The sequence below is a fragment of the Nematostella vectensis genome, chromosome 5 (genome assembly GCF_932526225.1).
Source record: "Nematostella vectensis chromosome 5, jaNemVect1.1, whole genome shotgun sequence".
NCBI lineage: Eukaryota > Metazoa > Cnidaria > Anthozoa > Actiniaria > Edwardsiidae > Nematostella > Nematostella vectensis.
The window spans coordinates 13,761,933-13,782,497 of NC_064038.1; the positions used below are offsets into that span (position 1 = coordinate 13,761,933).

A 20,565-nucleotide genomic window follows, 5' to 3' on the forward strand; every position below is an offset into this window, starting at 1 on the left:
TGCGCGCGCATTACAATAAAAGCCTTAGCCCAACTACCAGAATGCAGCGCGGGCATTTTAAAGCTAGCATCAAACGAAGCGCGCACTGTATGACGGTAGTTGGGTAGGTTTTCATGGCTAATTAAGGCAGTTTGTTTTTACAAATAAATTAAGTCGCATTACTTTTTAAGGAAGTAACTTTACTGATCATGCAATTTTAAGCCGCATTGTCACCAGTTTAATACCCGAGGTCCGACGGAAACCTCAACCGTTAAAAGACAAAAGAATCTATAATAATACAAGATATTTGACAGGCCATCCGCTCTAAATTATCAAACACATCCTCAAAGAAACTTCCAATAGACACACTTCTTTCAATATTTTGAAATATTTTTCGCCTTTTCCGTCAAAAATTATTGGACATGTTACGTTATCGACCGGAAGTAAACTGGTGATAATGCGGCTTTTAGAAAGTATCGATGCAAAATAATGACATCTGCAATGCTACTCTATAATATATTTGCAATAATAATTTAGTTATTTTGCAATGCTAATCTAGACATACACAAGGGGTGGAACATACCCTTGAAATAGAGTGTCGATCGGGCGGATGCCACGCCCAACAGGTTTCTAGCCGTGCAGAGGTACATCCCGGCGTCATTTGGCTCCGCTTGCGTGATAGTCACGTTGCCATTGCTTGTAGAGACACGCCCCATACTTGCTAGCCAATGAGAAAGCTTGTCCCCAGCTCGGGTCCAGCTCACGCTCGGCTTTGGCAGACCGCGCGCTTTGCATACAAGGGTGATGTTGGTGGTGAGGAAGGTGGTCAGAAGGGCGCCGGCTCGGACGGTGACGGGGTCCAGGTTGGATAGGGAGACGACAGTTTCGTCGCTCGTGTCGATAGATGGTGCGAAGGGTTCTAGGACGGAAACAGGGGCGCGTAAAAAAAATGAATACAGCACCACGGTAGAGACTCTATCGCTGTTGATTCTCAGCTCGAGAATGGCATTGTGGCAAGTTTGCGACGAGGAAGTAAGACGATGCAATTGTCGCTTTTTTGACAAATATCTTACACTACCTTGCCAAAATGATAAAAAACTGCACTTATATTTTTATTCAAAATGATGCCAAAATGATAAAAAAACTGCATTAATATTTTTATTCAAAGAATGAAAAATATTTCATTTCACAAATAAGGTTTAACTAGGACAATCTTTGTCTATCTTAACCTATGTTGAATAATGGATTGGGTTAAAATCATAATCTTGGCCGATATCCATGTTTAGAGGGTCTACAAATACTTTTAAATTTGTAAAATTTAAAGCATATTTGCTCACTTTTTTTAAACCGTTTTTAACCGTTTCGGGTTTCGACACTGTATTCTAAAAGTGTAATCTCACTTAAAACAGGTGGGTACATTGCACTCAAATCAAATTAATCGAAATTCGAAATCAAATCAAATCGAAAATCAAATTAATAGATGAAAAATTCTTCTTACCGAGAACTGTGATGGAGCTGGTTTTCTTGTCGGAGCCCCTTAGATTAGTTACGGTGCAAGACACCTCCCCGCTATCGTACGGTAGTACCTCTACCATGGTCAAGGTGTCAGAATCCGAATCAATAAGTTGCCGTTCATTAGACATAGCACGGACCCCGTATCTCGTCCACTTCACGAAAGGTTTCGGGAGGCCATCGGATGGGCAGCGAAGTTTGAGAGTAGAGCCGGCGAGCAGTGTTATGTTGTCGCCGATGTTTGCCGTAATATTTGTGATGGATGACAACAGAGAAACGACTTTACCAATAGAAGTGATGCGAGGCTTGGCTCCAGCTGTGCGAAAAACAGATATTTGAAAGAAGTCAATATGTTTATTGAAAACATCATCTATAATCTTATTTCATATTACACATAAAAGCTTATTTCATATAATGTTCTAGTACGACGCACGCCACCGTGGCCATTTTGACAGTTTTGTATAGTAGACCAATGAGGATGCGAAAAATGTTTTGTCTGATAAGACGCGCGCTACCGTGGCCACATTGAAAGTTTTGTGAAGTAAGCCAATAAGGATTCGAGAAACGTGCTGACTGGCATGAACATCAATAGCCAATCAGCGAGGTCTTAAAATGCTTCAGTCCACATAAGAGCACATCGAAATCCTCCTTGTTATAAAGTTCATTTCAATCAAAATATAATTTTTTTAAAGCCGCATTGTCACCAGTTTACTCCTGGAGGGCGGACGGAAACCTCAACCGACAAGAGACAAAAGAATCTTTTAGATTCAGCGCCATCAGGCCATCCGCTCTAAATTATCGGTCACATCTTCAAAGAAACTTCAAACAGACACACTGCTAAATATTTTTCGCCTTTTCCATTCCGTTCCGTCGTTGGAGATTGTTAAGTAATCGACCTGGGGGGAGGTAAACTGGGGACATTGCCGCTTTGAACTTGATCTTGGTGGCCAGGGGGGAGGGGGGGGGTAAACTGGGGACATTGCCGCTTTGAACTTGATCTTGGTGGCCAGGGGGGAGGGGGGGGGGGGTAAGCTGGGGACATTGCCGCTTTGAACTTAATCTTGGTGGCCAGGGGGGAGGGGGGGTAAACTGGGGACATTGCCGCTTTTAACTGGATCTTGGTGGCCAGGGGGGAGGGGGGGGGGGGTAAACTGGGGACATTGCCGCTTTTAACTTGATCTTGGTGGCCAGGGGGGAGGGGGGGGGGGTAAACTGGGGACATTGCCGCTTTTAACTTGATCTTGGTGGCCAGGGGGGAGGGGGGGGGGGGTAACTGGGGACATTGCCGCTTTTAACTTGATCTTGGTGGCCAGGGGGGAGGGGGGGGGGGGGTAACTGGGGACATTGCCGCTTTTAACTTGATCTTGGTGGCCACTATACGCGCGTCGTACCAAAGGCATATCAGATGGATGGGTCGTATTTGACAGTATTTTATCCTGTGCAGTAAATTATCTAAGTCATAATGAGTCTTTGCTATCAATTTGCAAGTCATTCATCAAGTAATATTTGTATTTTAATAAGCTCCCCTTTGCATGAAACGTTGCTTCCAGGTGGACAAGGTTGGCTCACATCGATGATTAGAAAATGGCGATAATGATAATTATAATGGGTATGGTGATGATGATGATGAAATTGATGTTGCTGTTGATGATGATAATGATGATGACGACGGCGATGATGATGATAATGATGAAGATGGTGATGATGATAGTGATAATAATGATGACGATGATGACGATGATAATGATGATGATGATTGGGATGATGATGATGATGATGACGACGACGACGACGATGATGATGAGTGATAAAGATGGTGATGATGATAGCGACGGTGATGACTGAGTTTTTTTTTATAAGAAAGCAGGCCTATTTAAGGGAAAAACTAATACACCGTAATACAACTCACCCTCGATCTTGATAACACTCCTAGCGGAGCCCTGCCCATTAGCACTCGTAGCATTACACACATAGTCCCCACTATCCTCACTCCGCGCCTTAATTATCGTCACTGATTGGTTAGTCACTGTTACTTGGCCATGTGACGTCAGGGGCTTGCCGTTGAACGTCCAGGTGATGGTGGGCACAGGTAGACCGATGGCTTGACAGACAAACGTGACGGTCACGCCAGATAAAGCTGTCACGCTAGCGCCCACCTTGGAGGTCACGGGGTTTTGGTGATCAAGTTGGGTAATAACTGTTTCCACAGTGCTGATTTTGGGGCCGTAAGTATCTGAACCAAAAATACAATCATTTCCATTAACTTCAAGAAAAGTAAAGGCTCTTAAAATTCAAGTAAATCTGCTTATTTTGCGCTAAAAATACAAATATCTTAGATACTTTTGACGCTTGGTTTTGCTGTCTACCATGTCTCGTCTCCATGCGCTCGTTCCAGTTCTCTCATAATATAGCTATACTAGAGCTATACGTACCCAAAACAGTAATCAAACTGCTAGCGACGTCACTTCCGCGAGCATTGTTAGCTGTGCAGACCACATTCCCGGTATCCGTTGCTAGAATCTTCAAGAATACCAGAGCGTTCTTCTCAACCATCACTCGGTCACTGGGTACCACAGGTCTCCCACGCATAGTCCACGTCACTACGGGCTTCGGGATTCCTATAGCCTTACACGTGATCTTGATTGACGATGACGCGAGCAGAGTTACCTTGGTTCCTATGGTGACTGTCAGGTTGGAGAATTTTGATTGGTCTTCTATGACGTCAGCTGAGCGGGTGATGACAGGTATGCTACCAGCTGGTGATTGACAAGGCATTTGAATGACAAAGTTAGAGAGATCTCTCAGCACTGAAATATTCACAGATATTCACGCAAATATTCACAGGAATCAGGGTATTACAAATAGAAAGTCTGAAGTCCATAGATCCGACTAAAAGGACGATGATGATTTGTTTTGTTTTGAATATTCAAAACTTTGATCTCATTCAAAAATACAACTTTTTCTGTATCATTTGATCGCTTGAAAATAGAATTGAGACGCTTTATTTTATGGATGGATTGATATTCAGCGTTATTCAAGCAGATTTGACTCACTACAGAGATAATAAGCATCTCATTAGCGCACATGGTTTCATAGCCTACGATACCACGCGTCACGCAAGTCGGATCGATTGGCTTTAAAAATACCCAAGCACAAAAAGGAGTCACTGCAAGTTTTTTCGAGTTATTTGAAATAGGAGAGCAAGTCGCTAAGAACTGAACGTCACTCAGATCAGTGAAAAAGCTGGTTTGTCCGCAGTGTTCATGGCTCAATAACAATTAAAATCCACGCAGCCTAGTAGTCAAATTAAGTATTTTTTGATAAATGTATTAATAAGTAAAATATTTTTTTAATCAAAGATAATATACTTATTCAGAACAAGGTGATTCTTATAGGAACTATTATCTAATATAACGAAGCAACAACAACTGTTAGCCGTTTATGCTTGCTAAATACTAAATGACCAATTTCAACAATTCTCCATACCGATAAGGATGAGATGTGATGTTACCGTCACTTCGCCAGCGGGGCTACGTGCTAAGCATGCGTAGACGCCAGAATCAGCATTACTGGTCTTCGTGATACGCAGTGCGGAGCCTTGTATTGTCACGTGACCGGAAGTGATGTCGCCTGAATTGTGTTTCCATGATGTCACAGGCATGGGCAAGCCGGTTGCGCTACAGACTAGCGTGACGGAAGCGCCAGCCAGGACTGTGAGGTTAGACCCAATCAGAGCCCTTACGGGATCAGTGCTGTTGATGCTACTCAGTGATTGGCTGGACGACTCAATAAATGGACCACGTGGCTCTGAAGAACAATAAAAGTTGCGTGACTTCATGACAAAGATGTGGGAATACTAAAGTTTGGTTCTCACTTGGACGTAAACGCAAACGAAAGCGCAACATACACAAGTGAGAATCGGTAAAACACAAGCGCAAGCGCAAGCGCAAGAAAATTGCGTTCAAGTGAGAATCGCAAAATAAGGTGCGCTGCACTTGCATTTACGTTCAAGTGAGAACCAACCTTCAACGGGGGATTTTATCGTCTCCATAATGCACAAACTATAAAAAAGCTTGCATCAATAACCTTTCAATTTCCTCCCACGTGATTAGCCTGGCAATAAACTGTTTTGAATCAAAATTTGGTGAAATAAAGTTATCAACCTAAAAATGACAGACTTGATTTATGATGAGTGAAGCCCCGCAGGTCGATAAATGTATGGATCTGTCTGTAATAATGAGGATTGCAATAGCAACTCCGCCCTTCCTACCGCGGACTAGAAGTGAGCTACTGGCCCCATCAGAGCCCTCTAGATTAGACGCCTGGCATGTATATCTCCCTGAATCCGCTGCCCGCAATCCCAGCAGGCTCAGCTCCCCAGTAGATTCATTCACCGTCACCTGACCACCGCTTGTCAGGGCAGCGCTGTTGCGCAACCAGCTGTAAGTGGGGGAGGGGATCCCTGTAGCGTTGCATTGTATGATAAGGCTGGATCCTGCCAACAGGCTGATGTAGTCCCCAATGTGAGCTTTCTTAGTTTTGAATGTCGATAATTCTTTGATAACATTTCTGGAGAGAATAATCCTAGGCCTTGCTCCGGCTGAAATCAAAAACAAGATTACTTAAAAGGATTTTTTCTAGATTATAATGACTGTACGGGTAGGTTCTTGTTTGAGAATTTTTAGCGTCTTGATTTGAATAAAAAAGTATATAGTGAGAAAATGAAGTTTGATTAGAGGGGTGTAAGGGGATTCCACAGGCCACATTGATTTTCTGGTGAAATATTGCAGTTTTGAAGTCTACTATGCCTCAAATGCAAACCTGGGTTGGGGATGGAGCTTAGAATAAAACAATGTAAAACCTCGTGTATCTAGATGGCGTGTAATCAGATACAGCTGTATAGACATAGGATAGCTCACCTAGTATAGTGAGATGAATCACAGGTATAGACATAGGATGACTAAACTAGTATAGTGAGATAAATCACAGATATAGACATAGGATAGCTAACCTAGTATAGTGAGATGAATCACAGGTATAGACATAGGATGACTAAACTAGTATAGTGAGATGAATCACAAATATAGACATAGGATAGCTAACCTAGTATAGTGAGATGAATCACAGGTATTGACATAGGATAACTAACCTAGTATAGTGAGATGAATCACAGATATAGACATAGGATAACTCACCTAGTATAGTGAGATGAATCACAGGTATAGACATAGGATAACTAACCTAGTATAGTGAGATGAATCACAGATATAGACATAGGATAACTCACCTAGTATAGTGAGAGGAATCACAGATATAGACATAGGATAGCTAACCTAGTATAGTGAGATGAATCACAGGTATTGACATAGGATAACTAACCTAGTATAGTGAGATGAATCACAGATATAGACATAGGATAACTCACCTAGTATAGTGAGATGAAACACAGGTATAGACATAGGATGACTCACCTAGTATAGTGAGATGAAACACAGGTATAGACATAGGATAGCTCACCTCGTATATAGAGATGAACCACAGATAGAGAGGGTAGCCTACCTAGTATGGTGAGAGTTGTCTCCGCAGAATCAGTGCCGTAGAAGTTACTCGCAACACACTTGATACTTCCGTCGCCACCGACCCTCAAATTACTCAACTTCAACACTTCTTCTGAGTTGCTCAGATTAACGCCATTGCGTATCCATGACAACGTAGGCTTGGGCACGCCCACTGCTGAGCACTGAATGAGGATGGTGGATCCGTCAATCACCGTGACGTCACTTCCTATGATGACGCTTACCGCTTCACGGATAGTGGATTTGACAACATCACGTGACAATGTGATGTTGGGGTTTGAAGGATCTAGAAAAAAGAGGAATTTTAAATCCGTCACTATGGAAAAGTCACGGTAAGCTTAGAAACACTCAAATACCTCCGAACTGTGACAAGCAATGTCTCTGACCCTATCCTTACAAAGGCATATTAGAGGTTGCCGTGACGTCACTACTTTCCTACAAACGTCATATTATAGGTTGCCGTGGCATCGCGGTGGCGTCACTTCTTACCTTAAACTTCATATTAGAGGTTGCCGTGGCATCGCGGTGGCGTTACTTCTTACCTTAAACGTCACATTAGAGGTTGCCGTGACATCACTTATTACCTTAAACGTCATATTAGAGGTTGCCGTGACGTTACTACTTACCTATAAACGTTATATTAGAGGTTGCCGTTACGTCACTACTTACCCATAAACGTCATATTAGAGGTTGCCGGGACGTCACTACTTACCTATAAACATGATATTAGAGGTTGCCCTGACGTCACTAATTACCTATAAACGTGATATTAGAGGTTGTCGTGACGTCACTTCTTACCTATAAACGTCAAATTAGAGGTTGCTTGACGTCACTACTTACCTATAAACATCATATTAGAGGTTGCCGCGACGTCACTAGTTACCTATAAACGTGATATTAGAGGTTGTCGTGACGTCACTTCTTACCTTAAACGTCACATTAGAGGTTACCATGACGTCACTACTTACATACAATAGTCATATTAGGTTGCCGTGACGTCACTACTGACCTATAAACGTCATATTAGAGGTTGCCATTACGTTACTATTTACTTATAAACGTCAAATTAGAGGTTGCCGTGACGTCATTACTTACCTATAAAAGTCATATTAGAGGTTGCCGTGGCATCGCCTCCCGGATTGCTTGCCAAGCACTTGTACACGCCGTTGTCCTCTTTCTGGGGGTTCGTCAGCAAAAGCTTAGAGCCATCAATCTTTAAATGTCCCCCAGGAACAACAGACTCCCCGTTTCTGCTCCAGCGGATCAATGGATTCGGGAATCCTGTGGCGGGGCACGAGATCGAGGTTCTTGTGCCGCTGAGAGTTGTTAGCGTATCGCCTACGAGAAGTGTCAGCGGTTTCTTGAGCGGATCCACGACGGAGTAGACCTTGTTTGATAATTGTATCTTTGGCGCAACTGGACCTGAAAATAGCCGCGGTAATAAGGGATGCACATATATGACGGTAAAACATGACTTGACGTTTCCAATAACCTCATTTCACATCAAATAAGGCGGAAAATTACTAAGTACTAAGTCCCCTAAAGTACTAAGTCCCCTAAGCACAAACAAATTATCAAATGCGTTTCAAATTAGTTTAAAATATAAGGAACTCATGGTTATTGTAAGAAATTGTATCTTCTTTCTCCATCTCTTCAAAGTGCGCCAGGGTTTTTCCGCGCGTACACTTATAGGTCGTGCGAACAGCGATATTCTAATTGTATTCCTTATATTCTCCTCCCTTTATCCCTCCTTTGGATCGAAGGTAATCCATCTAAAGATTACTCCCCTGATCTGCCCCTAGTGCAAAGCGCAGGATAGCAGCTGGTGTTTTTCGTACACGTCTTCGATTGTAACGAGACTCGAGCACACGACCCACATTACCCGCATGGGCTAGGTCTAGCGCTCTCCACTACAGGAGACCTTATGGTAACACCTTTTCTAGTTCGCTAACAGCGCCTTCAGTGCACTATCAATTGTGGCCTACCCTCGACAGTTGTGTAGCTTGTCTAGTACGATAACAGTTCCTTCAGAGCACTATCAGTTGCGGCCTACTTACGACGTTGTGTAGCTCAGCTAGTTCGCTTAAAGCGCCTTCAGTCCCTATCATTTGCGGCCTACCTACGACAGTCGTGTAGCTTGTCTCTAGATCCTCGCCCGCGATGTTCTTGGATTTACACATGTATTGTCCCTGCTCCTCAGCGGTTATCTCGATGATGCTAAGCGCGCCAGTATTCGGATCAACCTTTAACGTGTCACTTTCCGTGACGGCCGAGCCGTTTATGAACCAAGTGACGGCAGGCTTGGGTGTGCCGATGGATGGACATTGCAGTTCCAGATCTTTTCCTTCCAAGATTGTTATATTTCCTATAAAAGAGAAGATAACCGAATTCCGAGTCACTTCCGTATAGTACCGACTCACTACAAAACAGTATCATATCTAACATAAAAAAAGCTATCCGCGAACAGTACCGAGTCACTTCGAAATAGCATCGATTTATACGCGAAAAAGTATACCGAATTACTGTCGATAAACGAGATACCAAGTCTGTTCGCGACATTCCAGCAACATTTATTGCTAGAGCCACCCCTTTTTTATTATCAACAAGACTTGTTGTTTGAGAGGTGAAATTTGCATAATAATTAAGCTATAGAAAGCGCTTGAGTATTTCAACCCGCGAATAAGTTAGTCCAGTTATTTAAACTCCGCGAGGCGTCGACAGCAGGCAGTGAAGGACTGGGGCGAGAATGAAGTCTACTTGTTTTCGATGTGTACGAGGCGAACGTCACGATTATTTTTCAACATACTTTTCATATAGGATTTTTGTCAAATATATTTAGCTTTCTACTTTTTTTGGAAACATAAGTACATAAGTGCGTATTATACATAAAGGCGTATTATACATAAGTGCGTATTATACATGAGTCAATACGGTAGTTGTTTGCTCATGAACAAGGTGGATGCTCAGGACGAGGTTATACTCACCGCCTATGATGTGATAAAACAAGCGCTTGTTTTCGGACGCGATCAGGTTCTTCTTCGATGACAGAATTTTCGGAGCCACGCGCTTCTCGATTTTGTCTGACAAATAAAAAAAATAAATCCTTCTGGAATCGCTCAATAATTGCATATCGAACGATTTGTCATTTACAAAAAGCGACGGGTTTCTAACAGTCTAATACAATACTCGGCTATTTGGAAATTTACTTTGGATTTCTCCAAGTACAACACCCCTCGCCCCATACCCCACCTTCCTCCCTAAATGTGGGTCCCCTAAAGTACCGTGAATCGTTACTGCAGAGCTCGCAATGGCAGTTCCCTTGAGGTTTGTCGCCACGCAGTCATACCGCCCGCTATCAGCACTCTCCGTACTACTTAGAGTGAATGCGCGACCACCCTGCTGAAGGGTAGCACCCCCCTTCTTCCAGACTACAAAGGGGACAGGTAACCCCTCTGCCGTGCACGTCAACGTGATGGAGCTACCCCTGAGGGCGCTGACGTTGGCACCGATAGTGACAGTGAAGGTGGCGTTGACGATGAACTCGAATTTGTCATCAAGCGTCATAATGGTCGGGGCCTTGGGCTCTGAGGAAAAAGAGTCACGATTAACCGATTACATTCCATTTCTTTCCGAGGTTTGAAGGAAAATACACCATCAAGCAATAACGCACAGATAAAGCAGCAATCTACTGTATGTATAGGCTCGAGTTCCAGCTGTCGCTAAGCCTCACCGCAGGCTCACAGAAGAGCTGGGAATCGAACCTATTGTATGTAACGAAAGATGCTTAAAACAGCAGGGAGATTGTCGATAAGATTGGAAGGATTTGGGTGCCTAAAAGCCGGTAAATAACTTATTTGTTTTGTCCACTCAAGCCTGCTTGTTTTGCGTGCGCACATTGTAGTGACAGAAAGGAAAATGGGACGACTTCATGAATGTTCCCTTACCTCTGAACGTAACTTCAGAGTATGCCGTGTCCTGACCGAGATTGTTGACCGCCCGACAGCTATATCTTCCGGAGTCAAACACCGATGCTTTCCCGCTATTGAAAACCAGATCTGTTGATCGAGCGATAGTGAACTTGTCCCCTGAAGCTATAGGCCCATTTTTGGCCCACGTGACCTTAGGGGGCGGCAACCCTTCAACTGGGCAAATGATTGACACCTCGGTCCCAGTAAGCGTTTCGACCTTGTCGCCAATGGTGACGATGACAGGGTCACGTGACTTGAGCGACTTGTGCGTCCCTACGGATCCCGTCACCCATGTGGACCTGATGAAGGGCTTGAAAGGGGCTAAAAAATGAATAATAGAATGACATGTAAAGTATTTTGAAGCATGTGAAGTCGTAGGAAGGGGAAGAAATACGACGAGTTCCCTCCCATTTCGCTTTCCTCTTTATGAACAAATACCCTGGAACTTTCTGCACCGTGTCCGGTACGTGTTTTTGAGTGGCCAAAATGTCGACCACTAAGAAAAGTTGAGTTCGCACTGTACCTTTGATTTGTAAATCCGTGGTGACGGCAGCGAATCCGCCTTTGTTTGTAGCCAAACATGCATACTCCCCGCTAAGCTCGCCATTGAACCTCGTATCAATGATGACACCGTAGTGCGTGACATTGTAACGCAACTGGCGCATTCTCCCCGTCAAGTCGACTTTGTTTCTAGTCCACTGCACGATGGGTTGTGGGAACCCTGTGGCGTGACAAACTAGCGTCACGCGACTGCCTTTGAGTACGGTGATTGCGTTACCTATACTGGAGGTAAGACTTGTTACTTTGTCGACGGCCCTGATGGTGGCTTTCTCCGCGTGGATGACGGGGTCCTCGATAGCTGTGGCGAGAGCGGTTGATCAAAATATTTGTCTACTATGATGATTGGGAATTGATATGGGGATACTTTTTGAATAAACCCTGGATATATAAACGCTGGTGAAAATAGGCCGTTTCCATAACCCGTACCCGTATCTTCAACATCAAGCATCTACCACCATACCTTTAACCCCATAACCCGTACCATTAACATCCCAGCACTAGGACTTACCCATAACTATTACCATTAACATTCAGCACTAGGCCTTACCCATAACCATTACCATTAACATTCATCAATAGGTCTTACCCATAACCATTACCATTAACATTCAGCACTAGGTCTTACCCATAACCATTACCATTAACGTTCATCACTAGGCCTTACTCATAACCATTACCATTAACATTCATCAATAGGTCTTACCCATAACCATTACCATTAACGTTCATCACTAGGCCTTACCCATAACCATTACCATTAACATTCATCACTAGGTCTCACCCATAACCATTACCATTAACATTCATCACTAGGTCTTACCCATAACCATTACCCATAACTATTTCCATTTACATTCAGCACTAGTACCTTTGATATTCAACACTGTTGACTTGCTATCATTGCCAGCAACATTGGAAGCAACACACGTGTAGGTCCTCGAGTCTCCCACCTTCAGCTGAGGGAGCTTCAAGGTATCGCTATCCACAACGATCTCACCAAGCCTCCAGCGGATGGTGGGAGCCGGCAGGCCCTGGGCCGAGCACTTCAACTCGAGGCTGACGCCAGGGATGGTGGTGATCGTGCTGCCAACATCAACCGAAAGCTTCATGATCTCAAACAGGTCCATGTCTTTAGGCGCGCCCCTAATCTTTGGCTTAGTGGGGTCTGCAAAGGGGTGTACAAGACAATGTGAAGCGTATTGTACAATGTGAGCCGTATCAATATCCGCATTATTTGTCTGAACATTCACAACTTGAGGTCAATATAGAGAAACATTCTAACAAACTTATGTACGATGTATTTTAAGTTAAGCTAAAGTTAAAGGCGTCTGCAATCATAGATCATCTGATATTTTGGTCTTTTGTCTTTAATGAACTGGTATTAATATTTTTACAAGTGGTATTCACCTTAACGGCCCTGTACCGCCCTAAGCTGGCAGTTCCCAATATATACCTATTTCACAAAAGGTTGTCAGTGCAAATGGCGAATGGCAAATGGCTTATGGGTACTAATTATTTGTAAAATTAAAGGTGTGATATAAAGTCCAGCAATGTCATAGCTGGTAACCTTTAGCGGGTAATTGTTTTGATTTATCCGTACTCTTCGAGACGCATAGTTACTTTCGGTCGTAGAACTGCCATTTGCCAATTGCAATGACAACCTTTATTGAAATACAGGTGTATCCCAAGAAACTTCCCCCTTCTCACCAACAAAAACACACCTATCATTTTAAAACGATAAAGTAAAAAAAAAACATTGGTTACCTATGAAATCTTATAAAGCATTTATAATGAACAAACAGTAATGCTATTAGGCGTGGTGCTAAGTATACTTACCTCGAACAGTGACGTCAGACGCGCGGCTATCAAGTGCTATAACATTACTAGCAGTGCACTGATACTTCCCAGAATCCACTCCAGCCACCGCGGGGATCACCAGCTCAGTCCCCCGTAAGTCAGCGCGGCCGCTTTTTTCCAAAGGCTCACCATTAAGGGACCACGATGTCGATGGCAGTGGCACTCCGGTTGAGGGGCACTGCAGAACTAGTTTGGCGCCAGCTAAGAGTGTGATGGTTGTGCCAATTGTGGCAGTGACCGCTGACAGGTCCTTCAGGGACTGAAGGCGCTTTGAAATGAATTCAATGACGGGCTGCTGTGCCTCTGGAAATATATAAATGTCAAGCTTGTAAATCAGGGGCATCTAAAGTAATGTGAACTCTTTTTAACGTACCTATGACTTGTATAGCCTTTTTAACGTACCTATGACTTGTAAAGCCTTTTTGACGTACCTATGACTTGTATAGCCTTTTTGACGTACCTATGACTTGTATAGCCTTTTTGACGTACCTATGACTTGTATAGCCTTTTGACGTACCTATGACTTGCACAGCCTTTTTGACGTACCTATGACTTGTATAGCCTTTTTGGCGTACCTATGACTCGTATAGCCTTTTTGACGTACCTATGACTTGTATCGCCTTTTTGACGTACCTATGATTTGTTAGCCTTTCTGACGTACCTATGACTTGTACAGCCTTTTTGACGTACCTATGACTTGTACAGCCTTTTTGCCGTTTCTATGACTTGTATAGCCTTTTGGACGTACCTATGACTCGTATAGCCTTTTTGACGTACCAATGTCTTGTATAGCCTTTTTGGCGTACCTATGACTCGTATAGCCTTTTTGACGTACCTATGACTTGTATCGCCTTTTTGACGTACCTATGATTTGTTAGCCTTTCTGACGTACCTATGACTTGTACAGCCTTTTTGACGTACCTATGACTTGTACAGCCTTTTTTTTTGCCGTTTCTATGACTTGTATAGCCTTTTGGACGTACCTATGACTTGTATAGCCTTTTTGCCGTTTCTATGACTTGTTAAACTTTTTGACGTACCTATGTCTTGTATCGCCTTTTTGACGTACCTATGATTTTGTTAACCTTTTTGACGTACCTATGACTTGTATAGCCTTTTTGACGTACCTATGGCTTGTATAGCCTTTTTGCCGTTTCTATGACTTGTATAGCCTTTTTGACGTATCTATGACTCGTATAGCCTTTTTGCCGTTTCTATGACTTGTTAACCTTTTTGACGTACCTATGTCTTGTATAGCCTTTTTGCCGTACCTATGGCTTGTATAGCCTTTTTGACGTTTCTATGACTTGTATCGCCTTTTTGACGTACCTATGACTTGTGTAGCCTTTTTGACGTACCTATGACTTGTATAGCCTTTTTGACGTATCTATGACTTGTAAGCCTTTTTGACGTACCTATGTCTTGTATAGCCTTTTTGACGTATCTATGACTTGTATAGCCTTTTTGGCGTACCTATGACTTGTAAGCCTTTCTGACGTACCTATGGCTTGTATAGCCTTTTTGACGTACCTATGGCTTGTATAGCCTTTTTGAAGTGCCTATGACTTGTAAGCCTTTTTGACTTACCTATGACTTGTATCGCCTTTTTGGCGTACCTATGACTTGTATAGCCTTTTTGGCGTACCTATGACTCGTATAGCCTTTTTGACGTACCTATGACTTGTATCGCCTTTTTGACGTACCTATGATTTGTAAGCCTTTCTGACGTACCTATGGCTTGTATAGCCTTTTTGACGTACCTATGGCTTGTATAGCCTTTTTGAAGTGCCTATGACTTGTAAGCCTTTTTAACGTACCTATGACTTGTATAGCCTTTTTGACGTACCTATGACTTGTATAGCCTTTTTGACGTACCTATGATTTGTATAGCCTTTTTGACGTACCTATGACTTGTACAGCCTTTTTGACGCACCCATGACTTGTACAGCCTTTTTGACGTATCTATGACTTGGATCGCCTTTTTGACGTACCTATGGCTTGTATAACCTTTTTAACGTACCTATGACTTGTTAGCCTTTTTGACGTACCTATGACTTGTATAGCCTTTTTGACGTACCTATGACTTGTATAGCCTTTTTGACGTACCTATGACTTGTAAGCCTTTTTGACGTACCTATGTCTTGTATAGCCTTTTTGACGCGCCTATTACTTGTACGGCCTTTTTGAGCTACCTATGACTTGTACAGCCTTTTTGACGCACCTATGACTTGCATAGCCTTTTTGACGTACCTATGACTTGTATAGCCTTTTTGACGTACCTATGACTTGTATAGCCTTTTTGACGTACGTATGACTTGTATAGCCTTTTTGACGTACCTATGTCTTGTATAGCCTTTTTGAAGAACCTATGACTTGTATAGCCTTTTTGACGTACGTATGACTTGTACAGCCTTTTTGACGTACCTATGACTTGTATAGCCTTTTTGACGTACCTATGACTTGTATAGCCTTTTGACGTACCTATGACTTGTACAGCCTTTTTGACGTACCTATGACTTGTATAGCCTTTTTGGCGTACCTATGACTCGTATAGCCTTTTTGACGTACCTATGACTTGTATAGCCTTTTTGCCGTTTCTATGACTTGTTAAACTTTTTGACGTACCTATGTCTTGTATCGCCTTTTTGACGTACCTATGATTTTGTTAACCTTTTTGACGTACCTATGACTTGTATAGCCTTTTTGACGTACCTATGGCTTGTATAGCCTTTTTGCCGTTTCTATGACTTGTATAGCCTTTTTGACGTATCTATGACTCGTATAGCCTTTTTGACGTACCTATGACTTGTGTAGCCTTTTTGACGTACCTATGACTTGTATAGCCTTTTTGACGTATCTATGACTTGTAAGCCTTTTTGACGTACCTATGTCTTGTATAGCCTTTTTGACGTATCTATGACTTGTATAGCCTTTTTGGCGTACCTATGACTTGTAAGCCTTTCTGACGTACCTATGGCTTGTATAGCCTTTTTGACGTACCTATGGCTTGTATAGCCTTTTTGAAGTGCCTATGACTTGTAAGCCTTTTTGACTTACCTATGACTTGTATCGCCTTTTTGGCGTACCTATGACTTGTATAGCCTTTTTGGCGTACCTATGACTCGTATAGCCTTTTTGACGTACCTATGACTTGTATCGCCTTTTTGACGTACCTATGATTTGTAAGCCTTTCTGACGTACCTATGGCTTGTATAGCCTTTTTGACGTACCTATGGCTTGTATAGCCTTTTTGAAGTGCCTATGACTTGTAAGCCTTTTTAACGTACCTATGACTTGTATAGCCTTTTTGACGTACCTATGACTTGTATAGCCTTTTTGACGTACCTATGATTTGTATAGCCTTTTTGACGTACCTATGACTTGTACAGCCTTTTTGACGCACCCATGACTTGTACAGCCTTTTTGACGTATCTATGACTTGGATCGCCTTTTTGACGTACCTATGGCTTGTATAACCTTTTTAACGTACCTATGACTTGTTAGCCTTTTTGACGTACCTATGACTTGTATAGCCTTTTTGACGTACCTATGACTTGTATAGCCTTTTTGACGTACCTATGACTTGTAAGCCTTTTTGACGTACCTATGTCTTGTATAGCCTTTTTGACGCGCCTATTACTTGTACGGCCTTTTTGAGCTACCTATGACTTGTACAGCCTTTTTGACGCACCTATGACTTGCATAGCCTTTTTGACGTACCTATGACTTGTATAGCCTTTTTGACGTACCTATGACTTGTATAGCCTTTTTGACGTACGTATGACTTGTATAGCCTTTTTGACGTACCTATGTCTTGTATAGCCTTTTTGAAGAACCTATGACTTGTATAGCCTTTTTGACGTACGTATGACTTGTACAGCCTTTTTGACGTACCTATGACTTGTATAGCCTTTTTGACGTACCTATGACTTGTATAGCCTTTTGACGTACCTATGACTTGTACAGCCTTTTTGACGTACCTATGACTCGTATAGCCTTTTTGACGTACCTATGACTTGTATCGCCTTTTTGACGTATCTATGATTTGTTAGCCTTTCTGACGTACCTATGGCTTGTATAGCCTTTTTGACGTACCTATGGCTTGTATAGCCTTTTTGAAGTGCCTATGACTTGTAAGCCTTTTTAACGTACCTATGACTTGTATAGCCTTTTTGACGTACCTATGACTTGTATAGCCTTTTTGACGTACCTATGATTTGTATAGCCTTTTTGACGTACCTATGACTTGTATAGCCTTTTTGACGTACCTATGACTTGTACAGCCTTTTTGGCGTACCTATGACTTGTAAGCCTTTCTGACGTACCTATGGCTTGTATAGCCTTTTTGACGTACCTATGGCTTGTATAGCCTTTTTGAAGTGCCTATGACTTGTAAGCCTTTTTGACTTACCTATGACTTGTATCGCCTTTTTGGCGTACCTATGACTTGTATAGCCTTTTTGGCGTACCTATGACTCGTATAGCCTTTTTGACGTACCTATGACTTGTATCGCCTTTTTGACGTACCTATGATTTGTAAGCCTTTCTGACGTACCTATGGCTTGTATAGCCTTTTTGACGTACCTATGGCTTGTATAGCCTTTTTGAAGTGCCTATGACTTGTAAGCCTTTTTAACGTACCTATGACTTGTATAGCCTTTTTGACGTACCTATGACTTGTATAGCCTTTTTGACGTACCTATGATTTGTATAGCCTTTTTGACGTACCTATGACTTGTACAGCCTTTTTGACGCACCCATGACTTGTACAGCCTTTTTGACGTATCTATGACTTGGATCGCCTTTTTGACGTACCTATGGCTTGTATAACCTTTTTAACGTACCTATGACTTGTTAGCCTTTTTGACGTACCTATGACTTGTATAGCCTTTTTGACGTACCTATGACTTGTATAGCCTTTTTGACGTACCTATGACTTGTAAGCCTTTTTGACGTACCTATGTCTTGTATAGCCTTTTTGACGCGCCTATTACTTGTACGGCCTTTTTGAGCTACCTATGACTTGTACAGCCTTTTTGACGCACCTATGACTTGCATAGCCTTTTTGACGTACCTATGACTTGTATAGCCTTTTTGACGTACCTATGACTTGTATAGCCTTTTTGACGTACGTATGACTTGTATAGCCTTTTTGACGTACCTATGTCTTGTATAGCCTTTTTGAAGAACCTATGACTTGTATAGCCTTTTTGACGTACGTATGACTTGTACAGCCTTTTTGACGTACCTATGACTTGTATAGCCTTTTTGACGTACCTATGACTTGTATAGCCTTTTGACGTACCTATGACTTGTACAGCCTTTTTGACGTACCTATGACTCGTATAGCCTTTTTGACGTACCTATGACTTGTATCGCCTTTTTGACGTATCTATGATTTGTTAGCCTTTCTGACGTACCTATGGCTTGTATAGCCTTTTTGACGTACCTATGGCTTGTATAGCCTTTTTGAAGTGCCTATGACTTGTAAGCCTTTTTAACGTACCTATGACTTGTATAGCCTTTTTGACGTACCTATGACTTGTATAGCCTTTTTCACGTACCTATGATTTGTATAGCCTTTTTGACGTACCTATGACTTGTATAGCCTTTTTGACGTACCTATGACTTGTACAGCCTTTTTGACGCACCTATGACTTGTACAGCCTTTTTGACGTATCTATGACTTGGATCGCCTTTTTGACGTACCTATGGCCTGTATAACCTTTTTAACGTACCCATGACTTGTTAGCCTTTTTGACGTACCTATGACTTGTATAGCCTTTTTGATGTACCTATGACTTGTAAGCCTTTTTGACGTACCTATGACTTGTATAGCCTTTTTGACGTACCTATGACTTGTATAGCCTTTTTGACGTACCTATGACTTGTATAGCCTTTTTGACGCACCTATTACTTGTACGGCCCTTTTGACGCACCTATTACTTGTACGGCCTTTTTGAGCTACCTATGACTTGTACAGCCTTTTTGACGTACCTATGACTTGTATACTGGTTGCCACACGGTCGGCTCCGCCCACATTGCTAGCGACGCACTCGTAGGAGCCCGACACATCTTTCGTCACTTGTGCAATTATCAGGATGTCCCGACCCGAATTATCTTTGCCAAGCAAGAACTGACCCTTCCCTTGACCTGAGGCGATCCGCAAACCGTCATGTCTCCAGAAGATGAAAGGACTCGGGGTACCCCTGACAGGACAAACTATGGTCACATCCGTTCCTGACAGAACTTCGAGTGAGTTTCCTATCACTACAGTAACCGGCTTGCGATTGGATGACGTCACCAAGGAGGCGTTACCTCGAATGATCTCAGCGCTTGCTTCACCTGACGAAAAATGAGGCAGCTTTAGGTCACACCAATGTTAATCAGCCAGAATTTCATCCATTGAGATGAACTCACCGGTAAACTGGTGGGGGGATGGGGGTAGATAATCCAACTGATAATAATGATTAAGATACAGGGGGTAGATAAACTAACTGATAATAATGATAGGGGTACAAGGGGGTAGATAAACTAACTGATAATAATGATTAAGGTACAGGGGGGTAGATAAACTAACTGATAATAATGATTAAGATACAGGGGGTAGATAAACTAACTGATAATAATGATAGGGGTACAAGGGGGTAGATAAACTAACTGATAATAATGATAAAGGTACAAGGGGGTAGATAAACTAACTGATAATAATGATTAAGGTACAGGGGGTAGATAAACTAACTGATAATAATGATAGGGGTACAAGGGGGTAGATAAACTGATAATAATGATAGGGGTACAAGGGGGTAGATAAACTAACTGATAATAATGATAAAGGTACAAGGGGGTAGATAAACTAACTGATAATAATGATTAAGGTACAGGGGGTAGATAAACTAACTGATAATAATGATTAAGGTACAGGTGGTAGATAATCTACCTGGTGATAATGATTAAGGTACAGGGTTAGATAAACTAACTGATGATAATAATTAAGGTGCAGGGGGTAGATGATCTAACTGTTAATAATGATTAAGGTACAGGGGGTAGATTAACTAACTGATAATAATGATAAAGGAAGGGGGAGGGAGGGGGTAGATAATCTAACTGAT

At 42.3% G+C, this 20,565-nt stretch overlaps 1 protein-coding gene across 3 annotated transcripts in view; it reads right to left on the reverse strand.

Annotated features, from left to right (window-relative positions):
* Positions 1-20,565, reverse strand: part of LOC5503308 (hemicentin-1) — a 136,135-nt gene that overhangs the window by 100,452 nt on the left and 15,118 nt on the right. For 2 of the 3 annotated variants that reach the window (XM_048727478.1, XM_048727479.1), the window contains exons 15-30: positions 19,451-19,798; positions 13,433-13,756; positions 12,465-12,761; positions 11,559-11,894; positions 11,012-11,356; positions 10,349-10,651; positions 10,052-10,147; positions 9,187-9,432; positions 8,163-8,489; positions 7,051-7,353; positions 5,762-6,091; positions 4,978-5,298; positions 3,924-4,247; positions 3,401-3,724; positions 1,478-1,807; positions 563-898 (exon numbers count right to left, since the gene is read on the reverse strand). In XM_048727478.1, the coding sequence (XP_048583435.1) occupies positions 563-898; positions 1,478-1,807; positions 3,401-3,724; positions 3,924-4,247; positions 4,978-5,298; positions 5,762-6,091; positions 7,051-7,353; positions 8,163-8,489; positions 9,187-9,432; positions 10,052-10,147; positions 10,349-10,651; positions 11,012-11,356; positions 11,559-11,894; positions 12,465-12,761; positions 13,433-13,756; positions 19,451-19,798 (4,890 nt within the window). Of the gene's footprint in view, positions 1-562; positions 899-1,477; positions 1,808-3,400; positions 3,725-3,923; positions 4,248-4,977; positions 5,299-5,761; positions 6,092-7,050; positions 7,354-8,162; positions 8,490-9,186; positions 9,433-10,051; positions 10,148-10,348; positions 10,652-11,011; positions 11,357-11,558; positions 11,895-12,464; positions 12,762-13,432; positions 13,757-14,143; positions 14,150-19,450; positions 19,799-20,565 lie in introns of those variants that run through there. The other variant, XM_048727480.1, reaches the window with a different exon arrangement.